General features: G+C 35.3%; 1 protein-coding gene, 2 long non-coding RNA genes and 2 pseudogenes across 4 annotated transcripts; 3 read left to right on the top strand and 2 right to left on the bottom strand.

Annotated features, from left to right (window-relative positions):
• The first annotated feature begins 120 nt into the window (after positions 1-120).
• Positions 121-1,778, top strand: LOC104771761 (uncharacterized). 2 transcript variants are annotated; one of them, XR_015592732.1, is made up of 3 exons: positions 121-342; positions 550-710; positions 1,588-1,778. It is a non-coding gene; the product is annotated as an uncharacterized LOC104771761 (long non-coding RNA). The 2 variants fall into 2 exon arrangements; XR_015592733.1 differs by having other exon boundaries at positions 208-342; positions 460-710.
• LOC147919760 (uncharacterized) lies at positions 510-1,395 on the bottom strand. The gene is made up of 2 exons (XR_015592734.1): positions 1,223-1,395; positions 510-1,126 (listed from the first exon to the last, which is right to left on the bottom strand). It is a non-coding gene; the product is annotated as an uncharacterized LOC147919760 (long non-coding RNA).
• A 96-nt stretch (positions 1,779-1,874) lies between the features above and the next one.
• On the top strand, positions 1,875-13,829 carry LOC104772853 (uncharacterized; annotated as a pseudogene).
• On the bottom strand, positions 6,513-8,582 carry LOC104771763 (ATP-dependent Clp protease proteolytic subunit 4, chloroplastic). The gene is made up of 3 exons (XM_010496341.3): positions 8,128-8,582; positions 7,071-7,576; positions 6,513-6,782 (listed from the first exon to the last, which is right to left on the bottom strand). Exons 1-2 carry the CDS (start codon positions 8,523-8,525, stop codon positions 7,093-7,095), a joined length of 882 nt encoding a protein of 293 aa, XP_010494643.1. The 5' UTR covers positions 8,526-8,582; the 3' UTR covers positions 6,513-6,782; positions 7,071-7,092.
• LOC104772080 (cyclin-SDS-like) lies at positions 9,052-11,215 on the top strand (annotated as a pseudogene).
• Positions 13,830-14,348: the final 519 nt, after the last annotated feature.

Here is a 14,348-nt window from a genome sequence, read left to right as displayed (position 1 = left end):
TAATATTGTTTGAAAATGTTAATATTAATAATAAATTAGCTTATAAAAACAATTCAATGGAAAAAAAAAAATGGGCTCGTTTGGGCCCAAAAATATTGGTCTGACTATCTTAATTGCACGAAAAAAAAAAAAATTTATTTTGTCTCCACCGACAACCATCGATCTCTTTCTATCTGGTTTCCTTATCATCTCTTTCTATCTGGTTTTGTAAACCTGAGTAATCAAATTCCATTGTTATGATTCTTCATCATTTTAATAGAAACGTACTTCATCCAAATTAAAATTTAGAGCTTTTTCATTCTGAGAATTACATATCTATTCCAAGTAATCCAATTGTTCCAGGTAAATTTTTATGTTCTTTCAGTTGATTTTTATGTTAATTGCTTCCGAATTTGATGTTGGGTTTCCAATGTCTAATCATGTCTGTACTGATAGATGGTAATCGATTGGTGTTGTTAGGTAAATTGTAGGTTGTTCTATCATTTTTGGATGAGTTTCGGTGAGGATTGCGTCTAACACTAAATTCATCGATTGATTCTTACTTATCAGATATGGCTTTCGTTTGAGGACTTTTGTTTTACAATATGATGAGCGTGGCACCTTCAATCTAAGCAATTCATGTTTACAGATTTCCCCTTCAATCTTTCCTTGAACAATTTAAGCGGTCCTATCCCATCAACTCTCGGCCGGCTTAAGAAACTCCGTTTCTTGTATGCTCCCTTATTTAACCTCTCTTCTTTTAATACGTTCTTAATAAGCAGCCTAATTATCGTCTTCAGTTTCCTTGATCGTGTTTGTCTTCCTTAAAAAGCTATTCGTACAAAGTCTTGTTACATTTACCGGAGTCAGAAAGTAGTGTGGTGTGGCCAAATATATGCTAAGTTATTTTTACTAAATGAAAAGGTTTTGGTCTCTAGGAGATTAGGATGTTGTATCATATGGTCCTATTTTAGTACTCTGTGGAGATTTTTTAAATGGAATCAGAACGTTATAGTTACAGATATCCTTTTACTCACTTAATTCCACTGGAGCAGGAAGATGTTCCGAATTCAGAGTGACTGTCTGTTTGGTTGGACTCGTCTATCACTTTTGAAAGATTCAGCACTGGAGCATGAATCTGTTTACTCTGAAACAATACAAAAGATGGATTAGTAATAGTAAAGTATTGTATCTCGTAAACATAAGAATGAAGGACAAAAGATGCATTAGTATTTAATCTTACCATTGAATCTGACAAAACCAACTCTAGCGTTTCAACAGTGTTTTCGGTGTTTTGACGCCATGAATGTATGACCTTAACTTGAACCTTCCATGCGGTTTTGAAGGGTCGAACATCTTTCAAAAAAGCAAAAGTAGCAGCCATATCGTTTGATTTGTATAGATGTGATTGTTTATGGAACATAGAGTGTTAGGTTATAATCATTTATAGGGAACGTATTAGGTCGAGAACACATTTTTACGTTACAAAAAAATATATTTTTTATGATTGGATTACAGAGATAATTACGTGATTTGTTATTTATGGTATCTTTATGGGATATTATATATACTGATTTATAATTTTGTTTGGATTGATTGACATGTAAGATACGTAATTGGTGGGGGAAAATATTTGGGTATCAAAAAGTTTCAACACAAATCTCGGATAGGATCGGCGAAGAAGGCAAGTAAATCTGTGTTTAATTTGTATTTAATTGTTGAATATAAACATTTAACTCTGTTTCGATTTATTGATATGTAAGATACGAAAATGGTGGAGGAAAATATTTGGATATCAAGAGGTTTCAACACAAATCTCGGATAGGATCGGCGAAGAAGGCAAGAAAATTGATATGTAAGATACGAAATTGGTGGGGAAAATATAAACATTTGGGGGAAAAAAGTTTGGGTTAGCAAGATGTATAAATGAAATGGGCTTGGACCTTGATCTGTTAGTAATGGTTAAATTTTGAACCCAATCCGTTTTTTATTTTTAAAAATTAACTCAATGGCAGTCTTGTAAATAAGTTTGAAGTTGAGGATTTATTTCATAATTGTACTTGGAAAATGTATATATAGATGCTGAAAATGTATATATTAATCAGGGTTAAAATTTAACACCCACGTGATAATTAAAGAGATCTAATGACACTATTGCCATTCTTTTTCTTCTCTTTCACAAATCGATTTCGTGTCTGATAGAGATAGAACCCTAAAAAGAGATCGTGTGTCTTTCAGATGCATCTCAATGAAACTCTTTGATTCCAGTATCGATCTCCATTCCTTTGACACGGTCTTCAACTTCGTTAGAGATTTCAGGGGAAGCCTCACAAATATCTATTTCAACGAATCTGAAGCAAAATCGATCGAATTCATGGTGGTTTTTTCCCGTCTCCCCCCACCTGTCTTCTTTGATCCTTAGATAGATGATGATCCGTTACAATTATGTATTGTAATCGAGGTCAGGGTATTTCAAAATTCAGCGTTATTTAATTAATTATATTAAAAAATATAAAAAAAATCTGTTATTATTGGATTAAACAGTTGTTAGATGATTTTAAAGCATTTCTGAAATTGTTGTTATTCTATTTCCATTAGATTTTGTTTCATTTTAGATTTTAATTGATTTTACATCTAAAGTACGAACAAACACAATCCTAATAATTTTTGAAGTATTTCATTTCAGACTTCTCATGAGTATTTCTCCCGGTGATTTCGTCGTCATCGTCTTCATATCAAATCTTTAAATATCTTGAGCTTAATTAAAATCTTTAATTTTGCAACAAATAGTTGACCACCGTATTTGATAGAAGTTTGTTATAGATTTTATCCTTCAAATAGTATACTATATTTTTATATATATTTTTTTAGATTCTCAGTTTTGGAAACAAACGATCTTGCCGCTCTTTATCCTTTCACCTGTTGAACCATCTTCACGAATTTGATGCCACTAAATTAGCCAACCTAATTCCACTTGTTGAACCATCTTCACGAACTTGATGCCACTTGATAGAATGGTTCCTCTTCAAAGCCAAAGAGATGTGTTATGTCTAACACATGAACAAGTAACCAAAGAGATAAACTCTGTTTTGTCAAATTTCAAGTCCCCCTTTCACTTACTAATCGATGATGTTTAAATACACAAAATAGAAGAGAGAAACTAACCCACTAAATCTACGGTTAAGATACGTGACTAAGTGGAGATACAATCCCACTAATTTAGGATATAGAATACAACACAATCTCAAATTCTTTTTTCGAACTAGATGATGTCGGTTCACTCCGGTTAACTGGTTATGTTCTCATCAATACTCCACCGTTCAAAAGAACTTTGTCCCCAAAGTTCATGTTTTTGGTAACATCCATGGTTCACGCATTGTTGGAGAAAGCTGGTTGTAGGAGTGACCGAACCGACATGTTTTGTGAGGATTGACGTGAAAGATCAGATGAGTGTTTCATGGAAAAGTTTTCATGCCTACAACGGTCATGAACGAGATGTCGGAAAGGAAGTTTCATGTGATGGCGTGTTGCGTAACATCGTGCGGATCGTTGAGCATTACCACCACCAGCTCTTCTTCCACCATAAATGTTACGAGTTGCTGCCTCCATCACATGATTCATTGTCTCTTCAAGAACTTTAAATTTGTCGACCACACGGAACTTCAACTTTTGAAACTCATCGTGGACTTCACGAATGCTGGCCTCCCCATCTTCAATGTGTCCCATGTTGCTTCTCATACCATTGGAGACTTGATCCGGCTCACCGTAGACATCGAATATTGGTTTGTCGTCATTATCGTAGACATTAAAGATAGGAGCGCCACAGATCTCATTGTAAAGCTCCATGGATATAAATGCTTTGGATATATAAAAGAGAAATTGAAAGGTGAATTGTTGAACGTTGATTCTTGAAGAATGCCGTCAACAAGATGGATAGAAGTGCTTTGATACCAAATGTTAGCAGTGATGCTAATTTTGGTCACTCTTCAAAGCAAGGGTAATTGCTCTGATACCACTGATAGAATGGTCCCTCTTCAAAGCCAAAGAGATGTGTTATGTCTAACACATGAACAAGTAACCAAAGAGATAAACTTTGTTTTGTCAAATTTCAAGTCCCCCTTTCACTTACTAATCGATGATGTTTAAATACACAAAATAGAAGAGAGAAACTAACCCACTAAATCTACGGTTAAGATACGTGACTAAGTGGAGATACAATCCCACTAATTTAGGATATAGAAGACAACACAATCTCAACTCTTTTTATGAACTAGATGATGTCAGTTCACTCCGGTTAACCGGTTATGTTCTCATCACCACTAAATTAGCCAACCTAATTCCACTCGTTGAACCACTAAGTATTTATTTTGTTATGAATTTAACATTTCAACATAATTAAACTAAGTACTTATCGTATATAATTTTATATGTTGGTATTTGCTTCATAACATTACGTTGTTATGAGCCACTAAAATAAAACTATAAGTATTTACTTTCCAACGTAAAGTTTAAATAATTTTATTAGTTTAATTTTATATTTAACAATTGCAATACCAACATAATGTAACGTAAGGTTTTAATAAATTAGTTTATTTAATTTGGTTTTACTTCACAACATAATTGATGTATAAGTTAAATTTTTTTTTATTTACCTTCAAAAAATAAAAAAGTCCACAAGTAATGACTTTCGAAATCATCAGTAATGACATTCAAATCCACTAATGACATACAAATTCACGTCCAATGCATTTGCAAAACCATTGGACTCTGAAATCTACTAAAACTTTAGAATCCATTAAAAACCTTCCTTGAATAACACCCCCTAAGAATTGATAAAACCTTTTACAAACTTTGTAGCCATATATACATACTTACTCACAAGGAAAAACTTAATTTAGTCAAATGAGGCCAACATTTAAAATTTATTAAAATAAATTTATGTTATTCAATCATGTCTTTTAAAAAATTTTAGTGAAATTTAGTATTTTTGAACAAATAATTTAAAAATCTGTTTTAAAATCCATTGTTATTAAAATTAGTTTGTGGATTTGGTACAATCATATCTTACAATATCTTAACACCCTCCCTCAAGTTGGAGCATGCCGCTTGCAAATGCCCAACTTGAACTTGATCATGTCCTCATCTTCACATCTCGGTTTCGGTATTCATCACGATGTTATACTCCACCGTTGAGTCATTTCAGCTTTTCTTGTCGTAATCTGGTTCGTCGATGTCACAACATAAGAGTTGTGTGTGACACAAGGATTCCTTCAAGTCGTGTTGGATTCCTTCAAATCGTGTTGGATTCCTTCAAATCGTGTTTTTGTTTGTCGGGTTTGTTGGTACCTTCTTCATGTCCATCTTCTTGGACTCTACTTTCGTTTCTTTTTCATCATCAGATCTGAGCATCATTGGACTGAACTTGAGTGATAATGACTCATGAGTTCGTCTTCACGGCACTATGCCGGTGCCACCATCTTCACCTTCTCATCCACATCGTCTGACTTGATCATGTCGGAGCGAGAATCGTCAAAAGTTTTAGAAACTTTTTGATCGTATATCACTGTCGTCATCGTCACCGTCATCATCTTCATCACCGTCGTCTTTGACGGTCGTCATAATCGATCCACAAGGATAGACCCGCTCTGATACTATGTCAAGAAAACATAATTTTTGAAAAGGTTTTCTTATTTATTATCAATGGCCATAAGACTCTATATGTACACAAAGATATATCCTTAAATGATATATGTAAATCATTAAATATATGCAATCATATCAAATATTAAGTGATTAAGGTTTCTCCTTATTCCCAAGCTAAGGGATATGATTTGGTACAATCATATCTTAAAATATCCTAACAAAATTCCTTGTCTTCAATGATGCACAATTCTATTCTACAAGTTTCTTTTTTTGTCAACCATTGGACTACAATAGGTCGGTCCATTAGCTAAACCCCTATATTCGTAGGAAGCAGAACTTGATCCATGTCTCCATGATGTGATGGCGCCTTATACATTAAGGATTTACCATTGGCCACTGCACTAAATTCATTTCACCTACCAATTTCTTTTTAGAAGCTTTTTAAGTCGGTTCTATTCAATTTTCTTTTGTTATTTTCTTTTCTTTAAGATTCTTTTAGGTGTTTAGCGGCTTTGCCCCTCCCTTTTACTTAACCGTTAAGCTTTAGCTTTGTAACTTGGTAAGACAACTTTTGGATTTCTATTTCTAAGATTCTTTTAGGTGTTTAGCGGCCTTGCCCCTCCCTTTTACTTAACCGTTAAGCTTTAGCTTTGTAACTTTGTAAGACAACTTTTGGATTTCTATTTTCTAATAAAATTGTTGAGAACTTTTATTCTCAAGAAGTTTTTGAACTCTTGCTTTTTTCTTTAGAGAAACCTAGAATTCTAAGCATATAAGTCTTGCTCATCAATCTCTTGATTGGTTGAGACCTCTTGTATTTATTTCTACACATAAGTATTGCTTAGCAATCTCTTGATTAGTTAAGACTTCTACAACATTCAATATGAAAATACTAAAGAAATACTGACCGCTACTTCTTGAATCCATAGAACACTTGAAAAGTGATTGTCGTAAATGAAATCTACTACAGCTTCTTTTTATGTCTTTTTGCTTAAAACAGAGTGATTTAAAGAACAATCATTTTCTGAACAAGTAAAATATGAGAGATCACAAAAGGTAAGTAAGTCCAGCTTCGGTTTCGCAAAGCCAATCACCAGTAACCGCAGAAGTAATCGAGCTATGTCCTCGAAACCACCAGTCTGAGTCACATTGGAAGATCCCTGGAGATAAATGAGAAAGAAATTTTAGATTACTCTCTAATCAAAAATCAAATTAGTCTAACTGATTTTAGATGTCTATTCATCTGAAAATGAAGATTCAAACATTATTCAATTTTCTTCCTAAGATATGGAGTGTCCCTCTTTGAGCTTTCTTTTTTTTAATTCCTTTAATGACATCCTGACCAGCGTATGATCACTTCTTGTTATTTCACCACTACATAGCAAAAGATGAAGAATCCATGGCTAAACATTAATAGTAATGTAGTTATAGTCAATATGATCAGTTACCTGATTCAAGATGAGCTTGGCTTTAGTAAATCTCGTCATCAGGTATCTCAGGAGTCAAGAATTTCATCGGATCCTTGCTAATCTCCTCGTAGTTTACTCTCGGTTTCACTCTATCAGGAACAGGTTCGAGAGGAATAATGCTGTCTCCATCAATAACTCCATCTATCAAACCATACTCAACCGCTTCAATTGGAGACATGTACCGGTCTCTATCAATATCTTTCAGAACCTGCTCAAACGATCGGCTGGTACATCCCGCGATAATGCTGGTGACATTGTTCTTGTTATGCATAACTTCCTTAGCTTGGATCTCAACATCTATAGCTTGACCGCTCGCACCTCCAAGAGGTTGATGAATCATTATCCTCGTGTTGGGCATAGCAAAACGCTTACCTTTAGTTCCAGCACCGAGAATAATCGAAGCTGTTGATGCAGCGATTCCAAGAGCAATCGTCGAAACATCAGCTCTCACAAGTTGAACCACATCGTATATAGCCATGGTTGCACTAACCAAACAAACAAAAAGAACATCAAGTTAGATCATCTGAGCCAGAAACTAAACCCAATCAAACATTATTACAAACAAGTCAACATATCACTCTCAAATCCACTGTGAAATTGTTCACTGTCAGATATATAATAGTCAACCATTCATAAGTAACATAAGCAAACTAGCTGAGGAGAAACTTCAGTAAACACTTTCATACCACACAACGGATTCTCAAAGCAAACTAGCTGAGGACTCACTTCACTTGAACTAAAACTTAAGCTGAAAAATTAACTTCCGCAGCAAATTCATCACAATGTTCTAAGCAAACTAGCTGATAAGACACACCAACTGAACTGACAATTAATTTTCTTATAGCAAATTTATCCAATTAGCTAAGGAGAGACTTCAATTGCATATTATACTAAACTTCTCACAAAATTAAATTACTTCGCAATGCTAACTAAAACCCTAAAAACCAAAACCTAAGCTGCAAAAGACTGAAACTTTCAACAATAACGCAGAAACCCAAATGAGAAAGACAAAGAAAACGAAATCAAGATTATAAACCTGAGGGAACCACCAGGGGAATTGATAAAGAGTTTGATATCTTTCTTAGGGTCTTTAGCATCTAAAAGCAGCAACTGACTCATGATAGCATCAGCTACGAAATCGTCGATACCGCTACCGAGGAAGACGATTCGTTCCCTGAGGAGAAGACCCATGACGTCAGATTCAGCTCCGCGAATAGCTGATTCCTGTGTCTGCGACATCTCGATTGAAGAAGCATTAGCGAATCTCAGAGGCGACGGAGAAGTTGTTCTGAGAGGTGGTGAAATGAGTTTGGTGGGTTTGAGGTGGAGACTGTTTGGTTTTGGGAATGAAGAAGAAGAGGCAGATGAAGATGAATTGAGTCTTGATGAAACGAGTGAAGGTTTGAGTGAAGATGAGAGAGATAGGGTTCCCATGGCTGAAGCGAAGAAGAAGAAGAAGGCTTGAGAGAACTGAAATTGGGGAAATGTGGATTTGATAAAACAACAAACAAACACCTTTGGAAGAAGAAAGAATACACCCGACCCGAGTAACTTACCCGGTTACACTTCCGGATCGGGTTATTTGATCCAAGTGACCGTTTTATTGGGCCTTGGCCTATTCTTTTTGTTTATGTTAAACCAAACCGATTTTGTTCAAAAAAAAAAAAAAAAAAAATGTTAAACCAAACCGAATTGAACTTAACGAAAACCGTACCATGATAACCTAAAAACCCGTCGCGAAATCGACTCAGGTCATCAAACTGTTACTGTACCACAAACTGAAATAAAATATTAGACGGTTAATTGAACGTTGGATAAAATGTATATAAACCTTTAATAATTTAAAGTGTTGTTAGAGCAAACTCTAAGGACATCTTTAGGCCATGTTTATAGGGATATCTAGTGATCTAAGGCTTTTTAAAAATCAAATTAATTGAACAGTGGCTATAAGGCCATATTTATGGGTGGGTAACATGGGGTGATCTTGGGACTTTTAAAATTAAAATTAATTGAACAGTACCCATAAGATCGGCCCATGTGATCTTGAATAAGATCAGTTCTTCTGCTGATCTAAAGGTGATGTGTCACCCTCTGAAAGAAAGTTTCGTTTTATTTTTCATTTCCTTCGAACATAATTTTTTCTTCTTCTCTCGCAAACGATGACAGCGAAACGGCGAGAGATTTTTTTTCCCTCACCGTCGTCTCCTCTGTCCGGTCATTGAAACACCGAGGCGACCGATCTCCTCGTCTCACTCTGGTAGTGAATTCTCTGAGAAATCTTCCTCTGATTCTCCTATTTCGTATTCTCGCTCTCTGTACCTCGAGTTCAAGGAACAATTCTGTAGATCCACAATTCCGAACGAATTGGGATCTTCTTGCCAGGAAGAAGTTCTCTCTCAAGTAAGTTGTATAATGCCTTCATATCTCTTGGAACAATTGCTAGTGGTTAGAGATTGAAGATGTGGTTATAGGTTTTTAAAATTCAATCGATTACTAAGTCTGTTTTGATCTGGGACTTGCTCTGCTCTGTGTTTCAAGATGTGGTTATAGATTATAGGTTTTTAAAATTCAATTGATTACTAAGTCAATTGCATGTAGTTATATATATCTTTAATCTCTGAATGTTGAAGCTCGGAAATATGTATCAGTAGCAGAAGGGAATAAATATTCGGAGATCTTGTTTCTGGTTTTAAGAATGTTTTAGCCTAAAGAAGTCTATATAGCTTACTTTGGAATCTTTTAAAGGTTTATGTATCAGTAAGCTATGGTATTCTGTGTTGCTGATTGTCTTCTCTCTGATTACAAGCAGCAATGTTCTGGAATGGAGCTTCACCAAGAGACATTGTTTCTAGGAGTTGGTCTGTTGGATCGATTCCTGAGCAAAGGATTATTCAAAAGTGAAAGGACTCTAATACTAGTTGGGATTGCGAGTCTTACTCTGGCCACCAGAATTGAAGAAAATCAACCTTACAACAGGTACCAACCCATATTCCCTCTCCATTATTGTGACTTCCAGTGTTCATTAGATAACTGTTCTGAATAGGAAAAAGATTATGAACTGAGTATTATAGTCAACCAAATCAGGAACCTAATACTGGTCTAATGCAAACCCTTCTTGTTTTCTATAAGCAATTAGTGAACTGGCTTTTCATGTGTGTCGAAAATTGGATTATGTTTCCCAAAAAACTCTTTACTGCAAAATGTTATAGTTCTATATTCTTCAGCTGCTCACCTGATACTTCCTCTTTTTAATTAGCATCCGGAAAGGGAACTTCAGAATTCAGAACCTAAAATATAGCCGGCATGAAGTAGTGGCAATGGAGTGGCTGGTTCAAGAAGTCCTCAACTTCAAATGCTTCACACCCACAATCTTTAACTTCTTGTGCTAAAACCTCTCTTACTATATATTTCCATGTTCCAAGACACATATACACACAGAAAGATACATATCACTATTATCAATACATTTCAGGTTCCACTTAAAAGCTGCTTGAGCCAATCCAGAACTTGAAAGGAAAGCCAAATCCCTGGCTATTACCTCACTATCCGACCACACTTAACTCTGTTATTTTATAAAAGAAGTTAGAATGTTATTTTATAAATTTTATAATTGTAATGTGTTTAAGAATATTAATAAACATTATATTATTAAATAGTATTAAACATTCTTAAATTATTTATTAAACATTAATCTATGTATTTATTAAACATTTTTAAATTTCTATAAGAATATTATATTATTAAATCTTAAGATCTTATACATGTTCTCCCAATAACTAACTTTTTAACAAAAGTTCTTAACTACTGATCTTACATTATTTTTACAGTATTTATATTCTAAGAACACCCTAAACTGATCTCCCTATAAACATGCCCTAAGATCGGCCCAATTGATCTTATTCAAGATCAGTTCTTGTGCTGATCTAAACGTGACGTGTCACACTCTCAAGGAAAGAGCTTCCTTCACCGTCTCTCTTTTCATTCGAAATCGGTCTTCAATCTCCAATGGAAGAAGACGACAAGTTCGTAGATCTATATTCCGACGTTCTCCAGCCGTTTCAACCTCCCATTGTTCTCCCTCCTCCTCCTCCTCCTCTTCTTCCTCACCGTTCAATCGACCTTAACCTCCGATCCCAAGATCAAGATGTGGCGACCACAAATTCAGACCAATCCAACCTCTACTCCACCTCAATGATGCTTCTTCTTCTTCTTCCTCCTCTGCTCTGTTCTCCCCAACACGAAAAATCTCCACTTGCTGCAAAACCAATCCCCTGATCAAGAGTCAGTTCTGGGTTAATCCATATCGGAGTTTTAATACCCATGTGGAGGAACCACCGGAGATTTCCTCAAGCGATCAGGAAAAAATCGATCTCGAAGAAGCGTTCGAGTCAGCGACCACCACTAATGAAATGGTACGTTTGTACTAGGAGATGGAGTTATCATTCGAAGGTAACGAGTTAGGTCTATCAGCTCTTAAACTAGGGCTCCATCTCGATCGTGAAGGTGAGGATCCTGAAAAGGTTCTGTCTTACGCTGATAAAGCTCTTAAATCATTCAATGGAGATGGAAATAATCTTCTTGTTGCAATGGCGTTGCAATTGATGGGTTCTGCTAATTTCGGTTTAAAACATTTTAGTGATAGCTTAGGTTACTTGAATAGAGCTAATCATATTCTAGTTAAGTTAGAAGCTGATGAAGATAATGTTGTTGTGGAAGACGTTAGGCCTGTTTTACACGCCGTGCAGCTCGAGCTTGCTAATGTTAAGAACGCTATGGGAAGGAGAGAGGAAGCTATTGAGAATTTGAAGAAGAGTTTGGAGATAAAGGAGATGACTTTTGATGAAGATAGTAAAGAGATGGGTGTGGCAAATAGGGGTTTGGTTGATGCTTATGTTGCGGTTTTGAATTTTAACGAGGCTTTGCCTTATGCGTTGAAGGCGTTGGAGATACATAAGAAGGAGTTAGGGAATAATTCAGCTGAGGTTGCTCAGGATCGAAGACTACTTGGTGTAATTTATAGCGGTTTAGAGCAGCATGACAAGGCTTTGGAGCAGAATAGATTGTCTCAGAGGGTTTTAAAGAATTGGGGAATGAAATTGGAGCTGATTCGTGCTGAGATTGATGCTGCTAACATGAAGGTTGCTTTGGGGAAGTATGAAGAAGCGATTGATATATTGAAGAGTGTTGTTCAACAAACTGAGAAGGATAGTGAGATGAGAGCGATGGTGTTTATATCTATGTATTTATTAAACATTCTTAAATTTCTATAAGAATATTATATTATTAAATCTTAAGATCTTACACATGTTCTCCCAATAACTAACTTCTTAACAAAAGTTCTTAACTACTGATCTTACATTATTTTTACAATATTTATACTCTAAGAACACCCTAAACTGATCTCCCTATAAACATGCCCTTATAGGCATAACTTTTTTTGTGTTCTTAGATTAAATATATTAGGAAAATAATCTAAGATCAGTAGTTAAGATCTTTTGCTAAAAAGTTAGTTATAGGGAGAACATGTTTAAGATCATAAGATTTAATAATATAATATTTTTAAACATATTACAATTATAAAATCTAATAAATTTGGTATATAATATTACAATTAAACTTAATATTCTTAAACATATTCTTAAACTTATAAACTTATAAATTATAAAAACTTATAAAAGAACATTTAAATTTCAAACTTATAAAACTTTTACTAAAATTCAAAATACAATACCAAATTTTTATGAAACAACAAAACATTGTAAATAAAACTAAAAAAAAAAAACCAAACAAACATACAATTTGTGATGTGCTTGTCTATTTACTGATTCACTGATAGAGATGATACGAAGACAAAGCCACAAGAGAAAGTTCAAGAGAAAGTAAATTGTCCAAGATGCAACTCAACTAATACAAAGTTCTGTTACTACAACAACTACAGTCTCACGCAACCAAGATACTTCTGCAAAGGTTGTTGAAGGTATTGGACCGAAGGTGGCTCTCTTCGTAACGTACCTGTCGGAGGTAGCTCAAGAAAAAACAAGAGATCCTCAACACATTTGGCTTCACCTTCCAATCCCAAGCTTCCATATCTAAACCTACCGATTCTTTTCTCAAGCCAGATCCCTAATAAGTCAAAAGATCTCAGCTTGCTATCTTTCCCGGTCATGCAAGATCATCATCATGGTATGTCTCATTTTCTTCAAATGCCCAAGTTAGAGAACAACAATACTTCATCCTCAATCTATGCTTCATCATCTCCTGTCTCAGCTCTCGAGCTTCTAAGATCTAATGGAGTCTCTTCAAGAGGCATGAACACGTTCTTACCTGGTCAAATGATGGATTCGAACTCAGTCCTTTACTCATCTTTAGGGTTTCCAACAATGCCTGATTACAAACAGAGTAATAATAACCTTTCATTCTCCATTGATCATCATCAAGGGATTGGACATAACACCATCAACAATAACCAAAGAGCTCAAGATAATTCTAATGGCTCACTTTGGACTAACAGATCAGTTCCAGATCAACAAAGGAGATGCCAGAGCCAAACTCATTATAGGCAAGTGAGTGAACAAGAATAGCAAAATTCAATTCTGCATTTGTACTTCTTTCTACTTTTTTCAGCTCAAAACAATGAACACGTTCCTGCATAGAGATGATGATGACATACATTTATATGCTTTTGTGATTGAATTATCCCAAAATAGTTTCAACAAGGGTTATGAGATTGTGCTTTAAGATCATTCTAGCTGAGAAAGAAGAGTACCTTAACCAATGGAGGTTCTGACCAAAACTGAAGAAATATGTAGAAGCCGCAAGAAGAATGCTTTTTTTTGCCTCCATTGAAATGAACAACGATAAAGTCGAATCAATCTCTAATTGATCTTCGAATGAAGATACCACAGCAGGCAGTGCATACACAATCAAATCCAGTGAAATCGAAATCCTTGATTCTTTCATGACTACTAGATCAATCCTTTCTCCCTTCTAGTCGTCGATTCAATGTCAATTTCAATTTCAGACGTGCATTTTAACTCTAATTGATCTTCGGTACACAATCACATTCCAGTGAAATCAAAACCCCAAACGCACATTGAATCTCGCAAACAAAACTCATTCCTAGTGAAGACTCTGACTCTTCCATTCCATGGATAAAAGACAAAACGACTCCAACAGAGAGATAAAAGGAGATACCTTTGGAGAATCGGAGTTGGAGAAGCATGGAGAAGCAGATTGGCTTGGGGAATCAGCGAAGAG

This window comes from Camelina sativa, chromosome 20 (assembly GCF_030686135.1).
Source record: "Camelina sativa cultivar CO46 ecotype springtype chromosome 20, ASM3068613v1".
NCBI lineage: Eukaryota > Viridiplantae > Streptophyta > Magnoliopsida > Brassicales > Brassicaceae > Camelina > Camelina sativa.
The sequence above is the reverse complement of the archived record's forward strand: the minus strand, read 5'-3'. Positions and strand labels throughout refer to the sequence as shown.

Bases quoted from the DNA above. Each gene is read 5' to 3' on its own strand.
- LOC104771763 (XM_010496341.3), bottom strand. From the start codon at position 8,525: ATGGGAACCCTATCTCTCTCATCTTCACTCAAACCTTCACTCGTTTCA. The intron at 7,577-8,127 runs GTTTATAATCTT...TTGTTTGGTTAG, and splicing joins TCCCCTGGTGGTTCCCTCAG to TGCAACCATGGCTATATACG.